Here is a 24942-nt window from a genome sequence, read left to right on the forward strand (position 1 = left end):
ACTCCAAACAATTTTATTTGCAAGAAACAAAGAGCACACGACAGCCTATACAAACATACTAGCTCTAGACAGACAGATGCAGAACACAGAACCAATTGAATTGTGCAAACCTTGAACCTACCTGATCTTAAAACAATCCTACATTATCTGTACAACACAAAGTCATTCAGGAAATATTCCAGCATATTCAATATGAAACACAATGCATCACTAGGCACAAATACCAATATTCACACTAGAACTGTGCAGATGATGGCATTACTCAGTTTTCACTGTGCTGTGAATCAAATACATGGTCTCTACAACATGTACTATGTCTTACTGCAGAACAGATTAAGTTAATGTTTGGGAGATTCATACGAGGCTGCATTGTTTAGAATTAAGTGCAATGTGTAGAAAAAAAGTGTGAGATTGTGTTTTTACATACCGCTTTTGGTGTTCCACTTGCTGGCTCTGTTCGAGTTCTAGAGGAAGAAATAAAGGTGATGAGAACTTAGAACAAAGCACTTGTACCCAACCAAAAGCAGTGAAAACAGATTATAAAACCTAAACATCAAGGCATTATGATCTGATAGTCTAGTGAATGTGGAAATGTATTTGTATACATAAACTGTTCTCTCTTGGCACATTCAGTGCAACTGGAAAAAAAAAAAAAAAAATTTCTAGTTTGTCAGCAATTACTGTCAGACTTACAGCTCTAGAACACAACAGTGCCAGAGGAAGTCCTCAGATATTTTGACTCTGCTGTGTAAGCATCAAAACGATGAAGTCTGTGCTACAGCTTTGTGCTCTTAAATAACCAACCATCCAAATAGCGACCCTTGGTCTTTCCTCTGTAGCCAGTATGCCAGAAAGCCAGATTTGAGGCATAAGAATACCTGCCATATCCCACCCCGCCTCCCCCAAATGCAAGACACAGTCAAACACTGACAGACTCTTCTGAGAGGGGAACGTGCGTATCTCTCTACTATAGAAGCAATAGAAAGAAGAAAGATACACTCCAAATGCCTCTGTAAACTAATCTCCATTCAAAAAGTTAGCACACTGCAACCCCTCACAGACTACAATGCTTTATGGGTACTTACATAACTCGTGTTTTGCTGGTAGTTTTGAGTCCTCTAACAGGGACTTTTCTGACAATCACCGAGGAGTTCTTAGGAATCAGGGTGTTATCATCTGTGTATTCTGAAAACAACACCAATACCGAAGAAAACATTAGTCAGTTCGTAAGAATGTATATTAATATGTAATTACATAGCACTTGAGAGAACCCTTCACAGACATAAAAGCAAAATTTTATATGTAACATGGCACTTCGGTCATCTCAACACACTAACAGAACCTCTCAAGAAGTCTTCAGGTCTGAGAATCAAACACCAGCAGCAAAACCTTTTCCATTCTTTTCAAACAGCTTGGATGCCAGCAGCAAAATGGTCTCAGAGGTCACTAAAGGAGAGTCTGCTCACGCATGAGGTTCTTTCCTGACCTAGTTCAAGTTGCTTTTGCTTCTGTTAGGCTACAAACCCGAGAGATCTTTGGAGAGAAACAAACCACAGCAAAGTCCCACCTGCATAAACCAGAGTCTAAAGTCTGACCAGCTTGCCCTGAAACAAAGCAGGCGCTCGGCTAAAGCATGAAAACTCTGCGCCGCTGCTTTCCGAGCTGTTCACTAAAAACGATTCCCCTGTGCTGCGAGTGCTGGGGACTGACAGAACACAGAAGAGAGCCGCCAGCTCTCTGTTTCTCGGGGCTTCATCCATCGACAGCCACACTGTCAGCTGCTCAGTGCTGTACATGCGAATGCAAACGGAACTGGCAGTGCTAGAATTTGGATCACAGAAACCTGAGGGGTTTTTTGAGCTTGCTTTCACACGTAGGGCAGAACTGGCTCCAACTAAAGTGGTATCTCCTCTCTTAAGCTAATCATCTAGTTTGAATAAGCCAAAGGGACGTGAATTCTTTCAATCCACTTTTTGCAGAGCAGAGAGACTCAAATGAAATTAATTACAAAGACAAGTCTTCTGAAAAGCTTTTTGAAACCACTGTGTGCCTGAAGGTCTCCATGCTTTGCCTTGGCTCACACCGTGTTCGTCTTTTGAAGAGGAGGAGCTACCTGAGGCACTTTGACTGAGTAAGCCTCAAATGTGAAGATCTCTCCATGAGTGAGCCTCAAATGTAAAGACATCTCCATGAGAAGTGTTTATATATTGACTTACGCAAGCTGGATATGACTAAATGTTTTAAAACACTGTCAGCAGCCATTCCCTGTAATCTGCCTACAGTTTTAACTATTAAAAGCCCTTACCTTTGGAGACTGAATCAGAACAATGGCCCAAAAGCCAAAGGTGCTGTGAAGGTACTACTAATGACAGAACCCGAAGCTTTTACAGAAGTCATACCCTGAAACCAACGCCTAGAGCTCTGCTCAAAGGGAGAATCTCACCATGACACAGCCACCTGTCAGGAAAGGCCTGAGATGGGACTTTTTGATGTCAGAGGAGCTCAAACAGCACTGAGGCTGACAAGCAATGGGGAGATGATAGCAGCTGCAGCTCTGGAATCCCAAAGCAGCTGTTTCCACCTGCTGAACGGAGTCATGCAGAGTGTTCTTTCTGGTCCACAAACCACTGGACTGAGATTTCAGAGGCACAGGATAAGTAACAGTGGCTCCACAAAAAGGCAGGAGCTTGCTACGCCTGTGCCCAGCTGAGGGTTGTGGTAGGTCTGCAGAAGATTGCAGGTGGCAGCACCTCTCCTCGAGGGAGGCTGTGTATATGAGGACAGCAACCAGTGCACTTATTCGCCAACTCTGCAGGCCTGCAGAGGTCAGCTGGAACATGCACAACAGGTGTACGATGGAAAAAGAGGAATGGGTCCTCTTTTTGTATTTTATGACAATTCATTGACCATTAGAAGAGAAGCATTGACATCTGCCTTCTGAACAGACTGTCCTTGCATGCAGATATATTTAGATAGAGAGAGGGATGCTTGTTTTCAATCTGCTTGTGAAGTGCACAGGGAGGAGACCTCCAGCCATCTAATACCAGACTGATAGAAAAATGAATTCCCCTTAAAAGTCAATCAGTACACATTTAAATGGATCAACTGAAAACTGAAGAGTGACAATAACCTGGTGAAGTAAAGGCTTTATTTGCACAGGACACTTATCACGGCACATATTGGTATGTGGGACTTGAAGTATCCCACCAGCTTGGTCGCTGAGGCAGAGAATTTGTGGAAGAGGGTTTACAAACAGCGGAGTATGCTGCTGAGGTAGTTCTGTGAAGGGACCTGACACCTGTTGGCTTTCATACATTTATTTTTCCTTCACGTCAATTAATTGAGTTCATTTTGGTGATGAAATCTGTGTCGGTGATGAAATCTGTGTCAACGATGAAATCTGGTGAAGTCAAACAATGCAGACTTAAAAGTTGACTTTTTTGTTTCTAAATAGGAAAGGACTAAAGCTGGAGCATTATTCCTGAAGTCCCTGGAAATTTCTGTTTGCTCACTTTGAATTTAACAGCTGCCAGCTTAGTCTAACAGCTCTCAGACAAAGCTGGCATCTGCCAGCAGGAGCCTGTTCCCTGCAGGCAGCAACATCCCATGTAGCTGCGGGGCCTCAGCAACTACCAGGAGCTGTGAAGCAGTGTCACTCTGCCTTGCCACGACTCCACATCTGCAGATTGAGCAGCGACATCACGCTCAACAGGGCTACTTTTCACACTTGTCCAAGCAGAGCTCCAACAGAAATGTTCAACAAAGCTGGAGCCAACACCATTGTTGATTCCTACTCCCTTCTAGCACAAAACTTGTTTTACTGCCAGTGATGGCCAGTAAGTGGCTACTGGGCTTTTGCAAGCACTAGACATTGCACATCGACCACGTAGTCTCCTACGCCCAGCTCCGCGTCTAACAACAGATCGGAACGGCTCTGTGAGGTCCCCACACAAGCCACAGCTACCGATGGTGGCCGAATCACACTGTCCCTTCCCACCCCACTGAATCGCTGGTGCCGCTTGCCCTCCTGGTTCCCCGCACGTCAGTGGGATGGGCCCCAGGCTGACTCACGCCACGTGGGGACAAGCCACAGAGAGCAGAGTGTGGCTCCCGCAGGCCACGGCCGCCACCAGCCGGGCAGTGCCCGAGGCCCCGTGCCCGCCGCCCCCACGCACCTTCTCTGGTCTGGGCGTTGGTTATCTGCAGCTCGCAGTTGGCCACCTTCAGCTTCTGGTGGCCCATGATCTGACGCTTGAGGTCGCCCAGGGAGATGTGGAGGCCGCTGAAGGTGACCGTGTCGTAGTGCAGCAGGGAAGAGAACTTGTAATGCACGCATGGCATGGCTGATGTTCCACTCACTGGCTCGGTTCGAGTTCTAGAAGAAGAAATGAAGGTGATGAGAACTTAGAACAAAGCACTTGTACCCAACCACAAGCAGTGAAAACAGATTATAAAACCTAAACATCAAAACATTAGGTTCTGATATGTTCATTATGTTCTGACGGCAAGGACTTTGTGAGTCCCAGCCGGGAATGGCCTAACAGGCCCATGTGGGCCTCGGACTCAAAAGATGGTGCAAGTCCATCACAGAGAACGGGATTTTGCCATTTACGTGCCAGTACAGGCATCCAGAAGGTAACTGCTGCCTTTGTGACACTCTTCGGCAAAAATGTTTATTTTGTTTGGTGCTTCCAAGCTTACGCCAAGCAAATACGGCCAGTGGGTTCCTCTCTCTCCGAGGGCCATCTATTCAGAAGATGAAAAGCCAGGAAAACAGTCCCTCGTCTCCGCAAAAGGAGGCTGGTGCTGTGTGAGGAGCCAGGGCTCTGACACGTGTACATTGACCCTCCTGCTCCGAGGGGGAGCTGCTGCCCACGGCTGGGCCACCCGCCGCCCCGTGCTGCGCCTCAGGGACTTCACCTCAAGGAACTGCTCCAGCTTCCACAGTTATTAACCTCAGCTACTACTGCCGTGCTTGCCAGAAACCATGCTGGGACACAACTACTGAACAAAACTGACCCGAGTCAGCAGGTGACATTTTGATGGGCCTTTGGAGCCCAACAATAATTAATTGGTATCTTCCAAGCCCACCAAACCCTTAAGCACATGTACCGTTTTACTCAGGTGATAACCACGGCAGGGAGAGGCCACAGTCTCTCCAAATCACCTCGTATCTTTGCTGAAAAATCTGCATGACCCCTTCAGCCCTGGCCATCTGACCTCAGTGAGACCACCGCTCACCTTGCCCCACAGACGCACCACTCACATTCACCTGGGTTTTGTTTCAAAAGCTTCACACTACTTCCTTTACTCTTTGTCTCACTTGACTGTTGAACCTTTGTCTAACCTCACTGTTTGGCTGCTCTGAAACTCACAACCTGCAGTTCTGAAGCCGGACAACAACAAGGGGAAGGCCTGAGGCCAGCGGCCCCGCTCCCAGCACACGCCATCACCGCGGCGCAGGGACCTGGGATGCACAGAGGAGCCAGGTTCAAGGTACCGACCTGCGCCCAATGGCTCCCCCCCGCCAAACCCCTCACCCAGAACCACTGCTCTGCCCGCGCCGAGCGCCGGGAAACACCTTCAGGGCTTTCAGCTGTTTGCCATGCTCAATTCTGCGTCCTTACTCTTACAGAATCGAAAGGCCAGGGGCCATGAAACGAGCACGGCCACCCAGTTCACCCAGTTCACGTGCAAGAGGTGACCCCGACTGCACCGCGGCCCCCATGTCCCCCCTGCTGCCGCCCCCCGGGACTGCGTGGAAGGGACAGCGACCAGACTGGCCCCCGGACCCCACCCCTCTCCCCAGACCCTGCCCGGACCAGCCCTGGGCCCTCTGAAGCCCCCCCTTGAGCCCCTGCCGGCCCCCAGAGCCCACCCAGACTGGCCCTGGGCCCTCTGGAGTCCTCTTGGAGTGATCCTGGGCCCTCTGGAGCCTCCCTGAGCACCCTGCCCGAAGCCCCCCAAGCCCATCCCCGGCCCCCCCGGAGCTCGCCCCGGCCCCACTCACCGCTGCGCCTGGGAGCTGCTGGTGGCACTGGGTCCTGATGCTGCTCGCCGTCTCCTCCTCCTCCCTGATCGCCTCCTCCTCCTCCTCACTGATCGCCTCCTCCTCCTCCTCACTACTTGTCTCCTCCTCCTCCTCACTACTCGTCTCCTCCTCCTCCTCACTACTCGTCTCCTCCTCCTCCTCACTACACGCCACCTCCTCACTACTTACCTCCTCCTCCTCAAATGATTGCCACTGCCCTGGCACTGCTGGTTGCATCCCAGGCGTTGCTAGGACACAGTGGGGGTGGGGCTTCACTCGGCCAATGGCGGCAGTGCTGCCCTGGTTGCTAGGAAACCGGGCAGGGGCGGGGCTTGGCTCAGCCAATAGCAGCAGTGCTGCTGCCCAGGTTGCTAGGAGCCGGATGGGGGCGGGGCTTTGCTCGGCCAATGGCGGCAGTGCTGCCTAGCTTGCTTTCTGTCTTTGCTGACTGAAGAATCGCAGTGATGGACAAGGAGCCTGCTGAGGTCCTGACCAGACCGACCCTGACAAAGCCTGGCACTGCCACACAGTGAGAGAGCTGTAAACGTCATTCACAGGAAAAGCTGTGGGGAAAGTCACGAATCATCTCCCATTCTGCAAGTCAAATTCTTGACTGTTTTCTCACTACTGCTGATTTAACTGTAAATTGCTTCAAAATAACACTTAAAATTTCACACCAGTAATTTCTTCGTGCCGTAAGAGAAGCACTGTGCTGAGAAGGCACTATGAACGTACCGCAATATCTACATATATGCATTTTGTCTTCCCTTAGATGAAGTTATTTCATAATTTGAAACCTTAGCATAAGGATTTTTGCTTTTATCCTGATCAGACATTTAAGTGCCAGCCCCCTGCTACAGCTGCAGCAGAAGTATTCAAGCTGTTTCAGCACCAAATTAAACTTTCACTTTCCACTTGGCTGTTATTTTTTCCTTCCTCTTAATTTTTATATTTAAACAAACAGTTTATTGAAACTGGGGAAGTTTCAAATGCTGCAGAGTGCCCGGGCACGTGGAGGTCTGGAGAAGGAACAGAATGGGAACTTCTGGACTTTGGGACTCAGAGGGCAATGAAGAATGTGCCTTCAGGCTCAGGGGACTGAGTGCGGGGGCTGTGGCATTTGGGATGAGGCTGTGCCTGTCCAAATGCACAGCTACCTGAACCATAGCCACCAGCTTCCAGTAGCACCATAAAGTGTGCAGGGCTTGATCTGTCCCTGAGCCGACTGTAAATCATCAGGTAAACCTGTTCTCTGATGTTTGAATGCTGGGGCAACCTTGCTCTGGTTGGGAAACAAGGAGCTTTGGAGGCAATACTGTGACAACAGGAGTGCTGTAAAGCAACAAGAGGGAGCACTTTGTTGAGTTGCACCGTCAGACATCGCAGACCTTTGATGTGACAAGGGGAATTGCTAGAGCACAGGGCAGAGGGCACAGAAATTGCGTCCTAGGTGGCTTCTTGCGGAAGACTGACTTTTTGTCAAGGACTTGGCTTGTCTGCTTCCTGCTGAGCTTTGGGATGCAGATCTCAGACCTGGCTCCATTTAGATGGAGCTCTGCTTCCAAGCTGCCCTTCAAAACCTTGTGGAGAATGTACCCACAGGGGGGACATGAATTGCTTTGTATTTTGACTGTAATATTATGGGGAAAAGAACAGGGTCAGCTGTAAGGAATAAACGAGATGTTATGTCTGATGACTCCCAGATCTTATTTTTCCTGGGTGTTAAGTCTGCTGTGGAAGGCAGGAGGAGGGAGTGGGAGCCTGGGTCTCCTCAGGTTTGTGGGTGCCCCTTTTCTGAATCCTGGCTCAGCAATGGGATGCTTGTTAGGAAGCAGGGATCAAGAAGGGAGACCTGGGCCAAGCTCTTTGCTGGCAGAACTGGGCTGAAGTCTGTGCCCTTGCACCAAGAGATAATTTGCCTCCAAGTGCTGGAGGGCTGAGCAAAAGCTGCTCGCGGATGGGAAACAAGTTGCTCCGTCTCCCCCCGCCCTTTCCTTTTTCCTTAAGGAAAGAGGGAAAACCCTACTGAAGATGGGATTCCTGGCACAAAACCTGAGTTGTGTGGAGTTATTTTCAAAACTCGCATTTCCTCTATGAAACCAGAGCAGAAGAGGAAGGTCAGGGTGGCTGAGCTTTGGATTTAGCTTCCGCTGTGTCTCTGACAAGCCCATGGGCCCATCCTGCCATACATGAGTATGAGCAGCACAGCCCACTCGAATACCTGCCAAAGTCAGTGTGTCGGATCAGAGGGAGCTCCTCTTCCCCAGGTTCACCAGCTGGAGAAGAGATGGTGTCCATCCTCACCCTGCCTCGGGGCTGTTGCAGTCACCTTCAGGAAAGGAGTGGTCTTGGTCTGGATCTGGGCAGCGGAATGGGATATTTACCTTGAGACACAGAGGTACCTCTCGGGCAAAGCAACATACTAAGTGATTTTTTTGGATGAATGTTCATTTTCATTCTGATTTCATGCAGCCTGAACTGTTTTGTCAAATCTTGACTGTTCTCCCCAGCTGTCTATCACCGACTCTCATGTTTTGATGGCTCTTGTCACAGACAGCCTGGTAAAAAGATCTTGGTTATTTTCTCTTTCCTTTTTTTCCCCTTTGAGAAGTCTCATGAACTTTTTGCAGCTGTCCTGACTCTCCTGCCCTGTCCTCCCTGAGCAGCAGTGTGGCAGTTAGAGCTGGCCACCCCTGGGAGGAGGTGTGCTCTGCTGGCTGTTAAAGAGTTGGCAGCGCTGTGCTCTGTGCTCATCTCCAAAGCTTCTCTGCTCTCCCTGGGCAATGGATTTTAGTGTTCTGCCGCTCCAAGTACAGTAACATCTGTACAGATACAGAACCTCTAGTTCATGGATTGGGTTCATGAAGCCCTGATTCTTTTAATCTCCTTTGGAAGCTGTATTGCCCCACATTGTCTCTCTCCCTTCTTCTCTGTCAAACTGTTTCACAGCTGGCCTTCTTCCCCAGGCTTTGCCTCGTCCCCTGGTCAGACCCGAGTTGTTCAGTTCCTGCAGGCCCAGCGGCTGTTGGGGGATCTGAGCTGCTCAGAGGCAGCAGGGCCTGATCTCTAAAGGAAGGCAGATTTTGTGGTCTGACTCTGATCTTGCTGAAGCTGCTTTTGTCACCCTTTCAGAAAACCAGCCGAGGGCTGAATCAGAGCTGGCCGTTTGCTGAAGGTACCAAAGAATGGGGGGTTTAGAAGCCAGTGCCTAATCCCGTGGACAACCGCAATGCTGTTTCGTTGATAACTTGTCAGAGGTATTTTATTGTGGGTTTTGTGTAAGGTGCTGTTATAGATGCAGAGGCAGAGACAAAAATAACTTTTATAAATTTATTGCAATAAGAATAAGTAAAACAAAAAGGCTTGGTACGCCGGGGAGCATGGGGGGGTTTCTGCTCCGCACCGACGGACACCAGGTGGTGCTGCGTCACTCCCTTTTATAGCCCCATCCTGGTCTTCACATGCGAAGCAGGGCCCCTCAAACTTTCCCGGGCTTTCTGGTGTTGATCGGGCTCCTGACAGGGGTTCTGCCAGTACTTTTCCACATGCGCAATCCAGTGTTGCTGGGGGCTTCTGACAGGGGTCCCTCCAGTAATTTTCCACTTGCATAACAACAGTCCATATGAGTCTGTGTTTACTGAGGAGAAAAAAACCTCCAAACCATTTTAACAATAAAACCACGACAAATCTCCTTCAACATATATACATTGCAAAATATCAGCAGCACACCTGCTCTTCATATCAAAGTCATTATATCTACTTAACACGAATCACCACCATATTCTTCACAATGGTATGATATATTTGTGTGTGGGGAAGAAGCCATTTTGTGATTGAATCCCATCACTAATGGCAGACCGAGCCCAATAGAAAAACTGCCTGGGCTGCTTCTCCTGCCAGAGGCTTATGCCAAAATCTCCTCACATGAATGTGTAAGCCCAGGCAGCTCTGATCCAGGTGCGTTTTCTGTCACGGAATGTAGACTTACAAAAATATGCCTGAAGAGGACCCCAGAAGGTCATCTTGTCCATCCTCCTCCTGATGTGATTCATTCCAGATTTTTTCTGGAGACAATAGTGCCACTTTCCAATAGAAATCCTGTGACTCTAGATGTCATCACCTTCCTCGGATAGGTTGGAGCCTGGGGATGAATACTGCTGAAGGGAAGTCTGCCGTCCGAGCCTTGAGAGGCTTAAGCTGGCTCTGTGTGCAGTAGGAACTCCAGGACCAAGTGTGCCTGGCTAATTATCTTAGGCTGGACTGATTACCCTGGGAGGTGTGTTGCCCAAATAGAGGTGCACCCGTTGGGGTGCAGGCTGGCAGAGCCAGCACAGTGCGTGGTCTCACACCACAGGGGCTGCCTGGCTCGGGCCACACGGCATAGACGTGTCCTCCCTGGGGGGATGGCCAGATAGTCCAGAGGAGAGTGTTCCCAAGGCCCAGCAGCCGTTCAGGATGCTCCTTCCGTGTTTCAGGGCACCTTTCTCCTTGTCTCCAATTCTCGGGATACAGTTTTTGGAAACTGCTTGCCGAGAGGGCAGGCTGGGGTGGGGGCAAGGAGCGCTGGCGTTGCCGTAGGCCACTCTGTGCGACCTGGCCCAGCAGGCTGAGCAGCCTGTCAGGCAGTCCTGTGCTGCAGCTGGGCCTCGCTTTGGTCCCAGAGTAGCGTTTTAAGGAAGGAAATGCCTTTTTCTGTAGTCCATATAAAAGCACAGATCCTAATTTTAACACTAACTAGCTCTTGGAAGACTTTCCAAGAAAAGCAAGAGTCATGATGCCGGTTTGATGGAGGAGGAGATCAAAGCAGAGCACCCAGCTGAAAGGGCGTGAGATGTGGGGCCTGAAGGAGCTGCCATCTGCAGCTGGGCAGCAGCAGATACGTGTGTGCTGGGCTCAGGACTGAAGCAGCTTGTCCAAGGTTTGTGGCAGAGGGGCACATAAATCAGTTCTCCCTTGTTTTATTCAGGTGCTCCATCTACCAGGGGATGTGGCCCTTTATGGGATCTGGGAGATTACGGCAGATCTGGATATGGATGACTCGGTGCCCCTGGCCTGCACTGGAAATGCTCTGGAGGTTCTTGCTAATAGAAGGAATAGCAGAAGTAGACAGTGGGGGATGTCTGTGGATTGCTCGTGAGCAGTAATTCCAATGCCTTATTTGTAAAATAAAAGACAACTTTTTTTCTTGGTGGTGAGTTCAAGCTTGCAGAAGGCACCCAGAACACTCCCCGTGACTATTGTCCATGTATGATGGTGTGGAATTAAGGTCGAGCTGTAAAGGTGGCAGGTGCTTTAATTATGTATTTTGTGATTTATTTACCTTTTTCCTGGGATCTCTATTTAACTGCTTGGTGCATTCTAAAAAGCCACAAACACCACAAGGCTCACCCAGCTCTCCATCCGCAAAGATTGGAGGCTTCAAAGTCTAATTAAATGTTTGAATTTATTTCTGGAATTTAAAAACCAAGAGGAAAGGAATAACAAATTCCCTGCCAATGTAACTGTGACAGTTGTATATATTTTTTTCCCGTTGACAATCCAAAACAACAAACACAAGAGTATTTCACTCTAGTAAATGTGCAAATAGTACTTCCTTCCTTATCTGTGCAGCAGTTCCATTCACAGGTTGTTGATATTCAAAATGCTTCTTCTCAAGGCCTGAGGATCACGAAAAGACCTAGCTGGTTGGATGCATGGTGTAAAGCTATCCAGGTTTCAGCAGCTCCAAACTAATGTACGCTGAGTTCCTGTGACAGGAAATTTTAGTTTTATTCTGTCTGAGGTTTTGGAGGGCCGGCAGGTCCATAGCCTGTGTGTGTCTAGTGGAAATATAAAAGGAATGTTTGCACCTCTGCATTTTTGTAAGCAAAAGTCTCCTTCCTGAGTAAATAAGGCCCATTCCATTTTCTTTCAGTTCTGTGATCTGTTTTCAGGTTAGTTTCTGGCAGGCAAGAAGAGCACGTTGGATGTTGAGAAGCTCTTCTGAGAAAATGGCAGCTGTGCCCCTCTGCTGGTGTTACCCATTTTGGGAGGCTTTGCCAGTGCTGAAGGCGGTGTGCTGAGCTGAAGGGACCTTGGGGCTGAATCAGAGGGAGGTGTACTGGTGCAAGAGGTCTCGGGTGAGTGTAAAAGCTGTAGTGATTGTGGGGGAAGTTAACACGTCCAGCTCTTGTCCCCAACACCTTGTAGGAAAGACTGAAAACAGCAGCAGAAGTGGTGTGCTGGATGCAGTGGAGAACAGCTGTACCTTATATGAATAACATATGTAATTGATCCTTCTTTGAAGGGTTGTTAAATTACTTTTGGTCTCTCTGAAATGAGGCAGGTAAATGTGTCCAGTTAAATTTCCCATTTGCTGTGTGCATAAACAGGTTTAGAAAAGTGAATTTTTGCCCAGCCACAGGATGTCCTGAGATGAGTATGAGAGCAAGTGGGATAAATTGCTTCTGAGGAGTGCCTGTTGCTTCCTACAGAAGTTAAAAAGACATGTCAACTTTTACATGTCTAAAGTCAGAAGAGATCTCAGTCTTACGGGGATGTTTTGTAAAGCATTTAAGAGGATGAAACAGAGGAGTGGTTAAACTGACCGGCTGAGTTACCTCCTCAAATTGCATGTGTGCGTGTTGTTACTTCTATTGGGCACTTTAGAAAATAATCTCCTTCTCAGGAGGTACTAAGCTGAATACACTTCTGGATAGTGACTGCACGTAAGGATGTAATACTTCGAAGGAGAAATAGAATTTGCTTTTACATTATTTAATGAATTTGCCTGTGGCCTATCTGCTACTCCCTTGTTAATAACATGAGTTTTTCTGAACAGTTCACAGATGTGTCAGTTCTGTAGTTACGGAAACATATAAAAAGGAAACTGTGCTCACAGATACATTAGGAGAAACTGAGAGCATTACACTTGAATGTGAAAAGCTACATCTTGGAGATAACATCTGAGTACACAACAACACAGATACGACTGAAGAGAAATACCCATGCGATTGGTTATTTACTTGAGAATTGCTGTCTTGCTGTTTGTTGATACTGCTCTGATACTCTTAGGAGGATATGGGGGGAAAAAATAATACTTTTGAAAGTCGTTTGTGTCTGTTTCTGAAGTACTGATTGATCATGGCTCAAAATATTTGACTTCAGTATACTTTACAGTCATGCAGATACAAAACCAGACAAACCAGGATATTTCTGAGGATTGTATTGATGCTCATAACCACAGCTCAGATATCTCTGTGGATTCTGGCTGGTGTATTTGCAAAAGAGGCTGATTCTCTGCTGCTGCTGCCTCTGTGTTAAATAGTTCCCCTTCAGGGCTCTGTTGCCTGGCTGTGGGGTTTTCCATACCTGGATAAACTGCACCTGTCACTGACCTCACGACAAGACTCGTCCGACCTACGAAATGTCCTGCTCCCAGCAAGAGTGTCGTCTGGGACAGAGGCTGGTCAGGACACAGCAGCTAGTTACAGACCACTCAAAGGCAGATAGATGGTAATGCAGCACAAAAAATGCAATATTATTACAGTACTGATCACTCTTGGCTACAGTAGCAAAGGTTTTTTTGGCTGACTTTTGCCATGCTATAGTTCTTTTTTCTAGAGGCAGAAAAAAGGCAGTGTGAAAGGGAAAACAGGAGAGAAGATGAGTGTAAAATGAGCAAATTTACATACAGGTTAAAAAAGTTGCTTTGCATCAAAAACTCTTTAGAAACTTGCTTTATTTTTAAACATCCTCCAGTAGTATTATAAATATAAAGATTTCTCAAGAGAAAAGGTACAATGAGTAAGGGTTTTCTTCCACTGCTGTGTAAAAGAATAACCCATGACTAAGTATTCCAGAGGAGCACAAGAAAAATCTCAGTAGAACTGGACTTTGGAACTTTTCTAGTAACAGAGTAGAGCTGTGAGATGACAGGCACCCCCTGGGCTTTCAACACCTCGCGTGCCCACAGCCTGCAGGCAGGCAGAGCCAGAGATGGCCAAAGACTCAAGATGGTCCATGGAGTGAGACAGATGGGGCACAGATGGAATGAGGTTTTCTTTCCCATGTGCATTACCTATTCTGAAAAATATAAACAGTTGCCTCCTCCTTACTACTATCTTTTCACACTGTCTGATAGTGAGTCACTTGGCCATGACAAGACAGCTACAGCTGTGCTTTTTGGAGCAGTCGAGAAGCTGTGTTTTCAGAATGGAAGATGCTGTCAGTTTTGTAAAGCCATGTTGGGTGAAAGCACTATGACATGTCTCAAGTGGAAAAGTGACTGAAATTATCCCATAAGTTCGATCACAGGATTTTCTCAAGCCTGGACTGAGAACCCCTCCAGCTAGACCACAGACAGATGTTTTCCTATGTTGCTCTTCACAAAGCAATGCTAACAACATCCTGGGCGATGCTATGAAGTGCGTAGCTGACAGGATAGAATGAAGTTTTTACACACCTCTCTCCAGCACTTGTGAGGCCGTATTTGTATCAACACTTCTATGTTCAGGCATCTCAGTACCAGAAAGCTATTGAAAAATGTGAGTCACTACAGGTACTGGAATAGTAGGGACAGGAGAGGAAGAGACACGGGAAGAGGCTGTGAGAGCTGGGTTTGTCTCAGCCCTTTCCGCTCTGGGCTTTTTCCCCCTTCCTGGCTTGCCCTGGATTTGGTCATGGTCCTCCTTCGAGAGGCTCGTGGCGCCCCAGGTGGCCGTTGGCCGCATGGTGGCCATTGGCCGCACGGTGGCCATGGGTGCAGGGCCACGGGGCAGCTCCTTTTTGTCCCGCCGGCGTGGCGGTCTGCAGCGTCAGCGCCTCTGGTGCTGGCCGGCAGAGTGGGAGATGCATCTTGCAGCTCCTTGGGGTGGGGTGGGCGGAGGTGTGCGAGGCCTTTGTGCCCAGCCAAGGTGTCGGGGAGGGCTTCCTTCGTGCCCTGGGAGGAGCTGGGGACAGTCCCCGGAGCTGGGCCGGCCGGAGCGTGTGGCATCACGGGAGGCGGTGGGAGGCGCGGGCAGGAGGAGGCAGCGGGCAGGCAGGCAGGCAGGGCACTGATGGCAGAGCCCCAGCACTGTGGGTGCCGGTGGGGAGGAGAATGGGGCATCCAGTTTTCTCTTCCTGAATCTTTAACAGTACAAGTAAGAACGTAGTGAAACCGTATGTAAAAGGCACAAGCTTTAGAGAACTCTTTTCTCTTAGGATATTATTCATAGGAGGAATAATCGATAAATAGATACTGTTTTGCAGGTTTAATAGAGGACAGGTGCTCTAGGAACAACACTGACAGTTCAATGCAGTATGCACCGATGCTCTAGGAACACCGCTGAGAGTTTAAGTAACTTAGAAAGGCTAGGTAATGGAGAAGCTAGACATAGATTAAGTTTATCTTAAATAGGACATTTTGAGTCTTGTCCCGTCCTGCTCAGATGAGGGAGACATGTTACTCAGAATCGCAAATCCACAACAGAGCAGACAGTGGTAAGACAAGTCTCAAATTCCAAACGTTTATTAACTACCCACAATGTACTAATTGAACACTCGATAATTGGCTAAGTATATAACAAGTCATGGCAAACAATACAATATGCCCTGCATTTCTGAATGGAAATAGGAAAAGAGGGAAATAGAGGGAATAGGGAAATACAGATCACCGGTCTGGGTTTCTGCATCGATCTGGCCAGCAAGGATTCCAGGAGGCATCCGTATTCTTCATTTCACCCTCCAGGCCCCCCCCGCCTTTCTTTCCCCCCCTTGATTTATACACACTTTCCTTGGATCCATCCCCTAGGTTGACCCACATACCTACATATCCCATGTACGGGGAGGGGTAAGGTGTTTCATGGGATGATGTAATTATCATGATCATGTTAGCCCTCGTTAGCATTAATATGCATTTCGTTGATAACGAAGCAAAGGTCATTCACCGGACAGATGGCCCTTGAAACTTGTCCAGGTGCACCAGAGCAGAGCTGTCCTGTCTCCACAGGGCTCCCCCCTCAGCTGCATCTTGTGTTATTCGGGCAGCCTTATCAGCTTTGACCTCCACATCATCCACCCTGTGACTCATAGTTTCATCTTGCGAGTGTTTGAGGCATTCCTTAGACTAGCATCAACTTTTGCTTTCTCAGGCTGTTTTTCTCTCAGACCTGGTTTCTTGTCTCTCACAGAAGGAGAAATTTGAGTGAACAGAAGGAAATGATCTGAGCATGAGAGAAATCCTTCAGCTCAGTCATGAAAGCATTTGCAGATAAATCGATGCTAGAGGAGCCTGCCACAGGACAGGAACAACTGTGGGCAAGAGAGTTACAGACACAAGTCCCTGTAAGCCCCTGGCTGGTTGCTGAGGAGGTAGATGCTCCCTTTACTACTGCACTGCCTGGCCTGGTGCAAGAATCCCCGTCCTCTCTTGATGCTACGAGGTTTTGAGGCTCTTACATCTGAGTAACGTCAGGCCCTGTGTCACCACCGGTCAGGCCATACATAGTCTCACTTCACCTGAGGCAAGGCCCAGCTTTTCTGCACTCGGTGTCCTGAGCAGTTCTGCAGATCGCCTCTGACCTTGTGCAGTGGGTGACCATTGTCTTGCCTATCCTCTCAAGGGCTTGACTATCTTCCAAACTGCTCCTGGCTTAAACATACGCACTTCCAGCTGTGCCGTGGAAAAGAAAAAATTGTGGATAGTGGGGAAAGTGCTGTGTGTGTCAGGGACTGCTCGCATTGCTGGTCACTTCTGTTTACTTGGGGTCCTTGCTCTGTAAAATCATGGCAGGTAATCTTGACCTCATTAAGCTAGTAAAAATCTAACCCAAAGGAAAGACAAAGAATCCTCTAAAGTTGTGCTCTGTACAGTGGCACTGACAAAACAGCACGAGACAAAGGGAGGAAGAAACTAGTAAATAGCAAAGAGATGACACCTTCCCCCACGACACCAATAACAGTTTAAAAGTCAGCATTGCCTTCTGCACTAGACAAGCCATGAAAGTAGAGGGCTGGAAGGACACAGGACAAAGGGTCACTCTAGCATCTGCTGTCCCCGTGGCAGCACAGGCACAGCAAGCCGTCACCAGCAACACCTGCACAGCCAGCTTAGTTTTCTTTCTTTCAGTCACAGTCAGCAAGAGTTCTCTTTGCAGACCATTTGCCATTTAGTCACCGGGGAGGAAAGGAAAACACCTCCCATTGGAAACAGGTTATTGGAATATCTGGATTGGTAATCTGCTTGAAGAAATCATAGTTTATTGTCCCGTAGATCTTCAGTCAGCACGCGTATCCTACGTGTGCAGGGACCACAAATTGCAGGCATTGCAACTTGTAGATTCTAAGAAAATGTGGTACAGGTTTTGAATTTACAGTGCAAGGAGGTCACTGAAACAGAATCACAGAATCACAGATTCGTCTAGGTTGGAAAAGACCTTGAAGATCATCCAGTCCAACCATCAACCCAACACTAACAGTTCCCAACTACACCATATCCCTCAGCGCTATGTTGACCCAACTCTTAAACACCTCCAGGGATGGGGACTCCACCACCGCCCTGGGCAGCCCATTCCAACACCTAACAACCCCTTCTGGAAAGAAATGCTTCCTCATATCCAGTCTAAACCTTCCCCGGTGCAACTTGAGGCCATTCTCTCTTGTCCTGTCACTTGTTACTTGGTTAAAGAGACTCATCCCCAGCTCTCTGCAACTTCCTTTCAGGTAACAAACCATGCAACATGGAAAATTGTACTTTCAGCAAGAGTACAATCGTGCACATTTAAAAAATATATATAAAGAATCAGGAAGCCTTCTTTTCAGGACATTAGCTCTTTGCTACTGTTTGCCTGGAGTTTACATGGGAATTAAGAGATTAATTTTCTCTGGAGCAGCTCTGATGAGAGTTGAGTCATATATTAAATTCTTGAGAGATGAATGATATGATCTGGTAAGCTAAAACCTGTTTCGCTTACGTACCCTAATAAGAAGTGGTTGCTAGTCTATTAGAGTAGATCTTATGCACTGCTATTCCTTGGCTTTTAAATAATGTTAGTGTGCACCATCCTAGGGATTTTAAAATAATGGCTTTGAAAACAGCTTTTTCAAGCAAACCAAATGTTGGATCAGACATGCTGGAATAAGGGGAGGAGAGTCTGCTGTGAATCCCTGGGGTGTGTCACTTAAAACAGTGCAGTGCACTCCAGGGCAAATAAAACAATGGGAAATCAGGAGAGATCAACTCTGCAGCTATTCTACAACAATTTCAAGTGATGCTGATGGTTTTTGTAACGCCTTAAATCAAACAACAGGCATATGTGGCCTCAAGGTAAGAAATGATGAACATCTGCCAGTTTCCAGACTTGAAACATTGCAGCTGCCTTACCTGGAGGAGATTTTATTTTTAGTGTACCAGGAATCTCAGTGCTACTGTCATGGGACATTTTCACTAAGGAATACATGATTGTCACTTCACAAAACATTGAACAACTCCCTCTCCCAAAGATCCCATTTTAAGTAATTTGGTTATTGTATTTTTCAATTCCTTGCATGAAGAGCAGCAAAAAGAATACCAACGTTTGAAGACATTGCTTTTGTCCAGGGGAAGCAAAATGTGTCACAAAAAAACCAAAAGTGTATTTTTCATATGTTGTTTTTAAACCAAGTAAAGTGCCTTGGATGTTCACCTTACCTCCTCAAAAGGCCCTGTAAAGTTCAATAGTTAGTTCTGCCCAACTGCCTTTTTCTTAGGAGATAAAAAGAGGCAAGAAGCAACAGGACTTGCCTTGTATTTTAAGCATAATAGTTGTACTCTCAGGTGCCTCAAATATTACCTAAAACAGTAGCATGTTTCTATCATTATTTTCACCTGTAAAAAAAACAGAATGTGAAAAGCAAAGGCAGTTAAAATGATCTAAAATATTTCCAGTCTGGAAAGGTGAAAGGAGACTCCCAGTCTGGGAACACCTCTTTTCAAAGACTGTTTCCCTGAGGAGAAGCTGTGGTGAGGGCTCTCCAGCTCAGGAGGGAACAGAAATGCCTTTTGGAAACTGTGTAGGATGAGGGAGAAGTAGGGTGATGTCATCACTGTGTTTTAAGAGACAAAAAGCTTACAACTCTTCAGAGACAATTGGCAAATTCAGGTCACACTTTTGTTTAACAGAACTGCCTCAGTTTCTTTAGCGATTTATGGGTTTGTAAACACTCTTAAAAAAGGAAGTACAGACAATCTCTTGAAACTGTGACCAAATTCTCGGCCAGTGAGCAGTGTTCAAGCCCTTATCATTGTGTTTTCCCTTGTTATTCAATGGGCTTTTTAGGAGAAAGCGCAGGCTGTGTGCAGTGAGAATTGCTGCGATTGCTACCGGAGGCACAACTGGAGAAATGTAACCTGTTAGTGGAAAGTGCTGCTCGTCATGGCACAGATCAGGTTAATAGACGAGAACAACCTACCAAACTTCCAAGAAATTATTCCTCTCATGGCGTGTGTTCTAGTTGATTTAAAAGAAGGGAAAAAACCCCACACAACAGAAACCACCATACGGACTTATCATGTCATGTTTCAGTGTAGGTCAAAGAGGTGAAATTCAGCAAAGTAGAGAAGAAGCAGGAGGAAAGACATTGTCTGGGATTGCTGCTGCCTTACCCATGCGCTGGGGAGCTGTGGTGTGGCTGTTGCAAGGCAGTGCAGCACTGCCTGTGGCTCGGCAGTTTGTGAGCGATCCACCTCAACAGCCTTGCACACAGCATCGCCATCATCTTCCCCATGATGGTAAGAGCTGGTGCCGCTTGGCAGCAGGATGTTTGCAGCGCTGGAGGGAGATGTAGCATCATCTCTGGCCTCACTGCATCTTCCCTCTTATTCGTGAAGGTTTTGACTCTCGTTTTTGTCCAGAGGATGAGGGATTTCTACTTCTCAAATTGAGAGCTCAGCTTTCTGGATGACCCTATGACAGAAGGAGAGGGCAGCTCTGGGCGGGGCAGGACTGCTACTCACACAGAGAGAAGCTTTCTGTGCCGATGCCAGGTGGTGAGGGGTGCCCAGGTGGAGCCGGCCCTTACAGGCCCATGTGGGGATCAGGGACCGCCTCACGCTGCCGTCAGCTTGGAAAGTGTCAGCGGAGCACGCTTGATACAGGCCGCTCATGGTGCAGGGGCAAACTGCACCTGCCAGTTTATGCAAAAAAACCAGAGATGTCAGCAAGCTTAATTTGTCACGGGAATAACAGTTTATTGCTTTGTTGTCAGATAAGCATTACTCGGTTTGCGTGATTTAATCCCTTTGCGTGAGAACATACCAGGAATGCAACTAAGGGTTTCTCTTAAAGTGATGAAAATGTCTCTGTGCACGTGTGCATGCACCTCTGGGTTGAAGTAAACAGCTGTGTTTGCTGAGCCAATCCAGATGGGTTTGGTTTTCAGAAAGAGTAAAATAATGGGAAAATTGATACTTACACAACCACTGAAAACTCACTACTTCGCGAAATTTACATTCTCTCCTGTGCAATGCTGTGAGTGGGAAAGGTTTCCACAAATCATGCCTTTGCCAGCATTACCCCATTGTGCCACCCTTTTCCCTCATTCCTTTGTGTCATGTGATTGAGATTTTCACCTAGTGTGGGAAAATATGACCATGATTGCCCAGAAAGCTAGAACCTCTAGGAGATGTAGCCTACTGCTGCCATGATCCATGTGTCCCAGCTATTACATAAGGCCATTCAAAGCCTTTCTTGATTTGTTTGCTTAAACTCCACAGAGCTGACCCCTGATGTCTCCATCCCTGAATCAGGAAACAGCTTCACCAGCTGCTATCTTGTGATCCTGTGGAGCACAAGGGTCTGAAGTACTTTCCCATCACATGTTCTGCTTTGCCTTTCCAAGGTGTCTGTACTTCTTTCAGATTGCTGCTGTAAGACAAGCACATGCAGACTGCATGAAGCTCCAGGCAATATGCAGATGGCAGAAAGGGATGAACAGAGCCACTATTGCTTTATGATGATTCATGTTTCACTCACTTCCTGTGGGGAAGTTGCTTTAAAACTACTCCCATACTGAAGATATTGCATAAGACCGCATTGTGGCACAGTCTTCCTTTTTTGTGAGCCCTCCAAAACTGCAGATCTGAATACTGAAGGATTTTATACTACAGGGAAAGGTGTGAAAATAGCATCGGTCCTTCAACTAAGACAATCTTTCTAATTTTTTTGCACCTAGATTGTCTTCCAGAAATAAGAAAATAAAAGATATTTCTGTAGTATGAAGCTACTTCATTTATTCATCTAGCATGCACTCCAGACTACAGTCTATCTGGAAGTTCAGGAAGGCTTTTTCTGTGCAATATGGGTCAGCAGTCTTACAGACACATAACAGTTCCAGTGCATTGAACTGACAGTTCCAGTGCATTGTACTTCATTTACTTCTGGAGCTGGGAGTTCCATTTTCCTGTTCTAAATTTAAATCAAGCCCTTCCAAAATAATATCATTACAAAAGCTAGATACAGGTATATTGTTTCATTAAAAAAATGAACAAGTTAAACCTCCCCTGTGCCCAAGGCATCCCTTAAAACCTGGTAACCTCTGAAGTGGTGTTTAAGGCTTTGTGCAAACCAGACTCTGCAATCAGATGATTTTTACCTTGAATCTTTCATTATCTCTGTTTTGCCCCACACAGTGCTGCTGAAATGCCTGATTATAAGAGGGACATACAGAAAAGATCTACTGCAAGTAAGACTTTCAAGATGGTAGTGAGTTGAAAAAACTAATTCAGCAAGGAGTTGTGTCAGATTTTTTAAAAGGATACCTCTCCCAACAAAAAGCTGATATGCATATTTTAAAAATAAGGCAAATAAACATGTTCACCTGCAGATTTCTTGTAGAGAAAATGCATATCCAGCTTCCTGCAGACATTAATTTGTCTTTTGAGTAGTTGAGAAAGACATGAAATCAACAGGACTTAAAACTCTCATTGCTGAGTGCAAAAGTACAGGTGGTATACAAGATATTTCCACTGGTGCCAACTTCATGACTGCTGCATTTTCCACATCTACAACTGCCTGCTGCCTACTGTAGGGGTAGCCTAAGTTGCCATTTATAAGTTGGAGGCCAGTCCTGTCAGATGTTATGTTTGTCCTGTAGGAGTCACTGGTTCAGCATCTGGCTGAGTACTGGATCTACAGGGACTAGAGCAAGTCTGTTGCTGAAGCCACCACTGGGACATTGCTAACCTCACTGAAGAATGGGAAATGCATAAGGCAGAAGATAGGACACATCTCTCAGGAAACAAACATTAGCATTTGTAATGTGTGAAAATATATTCAGGTCCTCTATTTCTGCAATAAAATAAAATGTTCCTAGGACTGCACACACAAATCTTGGAGCTTTAAGATGGGACTTCTGACTTCCTTCTTCATACTCCATCCCAGCATTTACTTACTTTGAAGTTGCACTGTTGATGGCCTCCCAGTTCTCAAGTAGTCACAGAATCACAGAATCACAGAATCGTCTAGGTTGGAAAAGACCTTGAAGATCATCCAGTCCAACCATTAGCCTAACATTGACAGTTCTCAACTACACCATATCCCTAAGCGCTATGTCAACCCGACTCTTAAATATCTCCAGGGATGGGGACTCCACCACCTCTCTGGGCAGCCCATTCCAACGCCTGTCTACCTGTTCTGTAAAGAAATGCTTCCTAATATCTAGTCTAAACCTTCCCTGGCACAGCTTGAGGCCATTCCCTCTTGTCCTATCACTTATTACTTGGTTGAAGAGACTCATCCCCAGCTCTCTGCAACCTTCTTTCAGGTAGTTGTAGAGGGCGATGAGGTCTCCCCTCAGCCTCCTCTTCTCCAGACTAAACAACCCCAGTTCCCTCAGCCGCTCCTCGTACGACCTGTGCTCCAGACCCTTCACCAGCTTCGTTGTCCTTCTCTGGACACGCTCGAGTAATTCAATGTCCTTTTTGTAGTGAGTGGCCCAAAACTGAACACAGTCATTGAGGTGCGGCCTCACCAGTGCCGAGTACAGGGGTAAGATCCCTTCCCTGTCCCTGCTGGCCATGCTATTGCTGATACAAGCCAGGATGCCATTGGCCTTCTTGGCCACCTGGGCACACTGCTGGCTCCTGTTCAGCCAGATGTCAATCAACACCCCCAGGTCCCTCTCTGACTGGCAGCTCCCCAGCCACTCCTCCCCAAGCCTGTAGCACTGCTGGGGGTTGTTGTGGCCCAAGTGCAGCACCCGGCATTTGGCCTTATTGAAACTCCTACAGTTGGCCTCAGCCCATCGCTCCAGCCTGTCCAGGTCTCTCTGCAGAGCCTCCCTACCCTCGAGCAGATCAACACTCCCACCCAACTTGGTGTCATCTGCAAACTTACTGAGGGTGCACTCGATCCCCTCAAACCACTCTGTCACTAGACAGCTACAGGTTTGAAGCCTGCACCCCAGACCACTGAGGGTCATCCGGGCAATTTCTATACTCTGCTGTAGCTTTCATTTGAGTTGCAAAAACCTCACCCTAGGCAAAGCTCAGTGACCAGAGAAGAAAAATCATGAAGCTAAGCACACATCATAGCTGAAGAGCATGCACAATTGTTTATTTGTACACCAACAGGCACAAGGAATGTATGTGGAATGAGAAGGGCTTTGTCTGTGCATGACAAGAACTGACTGTGTTGTTGACAGTTCTTGCATGACATACTTGTTACCTTCCATCTTATCACTGCCAGTGTGTCACCCTTGATGGACTTTACCAATATCTGGACACAGAGAGAGCAGAAACACTTTAGCATTCAGAGTGACTTTGATGGTGCAAATGAAATGGTGCAATAGGGAAATACCCTAAATTGTAGACCTCAGAGGTAAAGGTATGTCAGATGCTATGGGTTCTCTTGCTTTGCATTTGCAGTGTGACAGCCTAAAGAAAATTGAGTCGACTGCAAGACCCCATTGTGTTAGGTGCTGTACAGACATGTCCGTATGTCCCTGAAAATCTTGCAGTCTAAATATGCAGAAGAAAGAGGAAGAAGGGAAGCAAAGGCATAGAAAAGTGCAATGATTTGACCATAGAGACATGGCATCTTGGTGGCAGACCTCATATCCCATGTCTCAAGTTTGATACTGCCTGAATACACATCATCTCCCTCTGGTTAAACTTCACCTCAGGTTGGAGAATGACCTTGGAACACTGCCCTCCCTGACAGTGCCTAGGAACATCAGAAGCACTGAACTAATGACCGATCATCAATAACCATGAAGTGATAAAGCAGATCACCACTCATAAAGGCAAAATGACTGAGGTGGCTGTGATGATTCTATGATGCGCATTCAAAGTCAAAACCCTTTTGTGAAAATTTTACAGATCTTCCCATTCGTCACTGTCTCTGCTTCAGATAAAAGGGTCTCAGAGGGCTCCTGTCAGACTTCACTTTCCTGAAGGAACTATATTGATTAGAAGAGGAAACTCGGTGACCAGTGTGACCTGAGTTAAGGGCTGGAGTGAATTCACTGCCCTGGCATAATACAGACACCCACACCCTGGTGCAGCAGAGTGCATACCCTGCTGCCACTCTCTGTTGACCTACAGGGGCCAAAACAGACATCAGTTGCCTACAGGGTAGCTTAAACAAGTGGGAAGACCATGATGAAGTCAAGGTTCAAAGCTCTTCGTATTAGTGGCCTCAAAGCACAATGAAAGTGGTTTCTACCTCAAGAGGCAAGCGGAGAGGCTGCCTCACACAAGCCATCTTGACCAGTAGGCTCATGCACAAATACAGTGGGAGCACAGGGTTTGGCAACAGTGCCAGGAGAGCTGGGAGGCTGGGAAGGCAACCAAACTAGAGCTGTCCATGCTTTCTTGCAAACCCTTTCTAAAGCATGGCTTGCCCCTCAAATAAATACATCAAAGCAACACACAGTCTTAATCCCACTTGCTATCACAGTGGGTACTTTCCTCT

General features: G+C 47.1%; 1 protein-coding gene and 1 non-coding gene across 2 annotated transcripts; both read right to left on the reverse strand.

Annotated features, from left to right (window-relative positions):
• Nucleotides 1-379: 379 nt before the first annotated feature.
• LOC141938232 (E3 ubiquitin-protein ligase RBBP6-like) lies at nucleotides 380-4341 on the reverse strand. The gene is made up of 3 exons (XM_074856901.1): nucleotides 4176-4341; nucleotides 1086-1185; nucleotides 380-464 (listed from the first exon to the last, which is right to left on the reverse strand). Exons 1-3 carry the CDS (start codon nucleotides 4339-4341, stop codon nucleotides 380-382), a joined length of 351 nt encoding a protein of 116 aa, XP_074713002.1.
• A 19018-nt stretch (nucleotides 4342-23359) lies between these two features.
• TRNASTOP-UCA (transfer RNA opal suppressor (anticodon UCA)) lies at nucleotides 23360-23450 on the reverse strand. The gene has a single exon. It is a non-coding gene; the product is annotated as a tRNA-Sec (tRNA).
• Between the last annotated feature and the right edge of the window lie 1492 nt (nucleotides 23451-24942).

Source organism: Strix uralensis, chromosome Z (assembly GCF_047716275.1).
Source record: "Strix uralensis isolate ZFMK-TIS-50842 chromosome Z, bStrUra1, whole genome shotgun sequence".
NCBI classification, from domain to species: Eukaryota; Metazoa; Chordata; class Aves; order Strigiformes; family Strigidae; genus Strix; species Strix uralensis.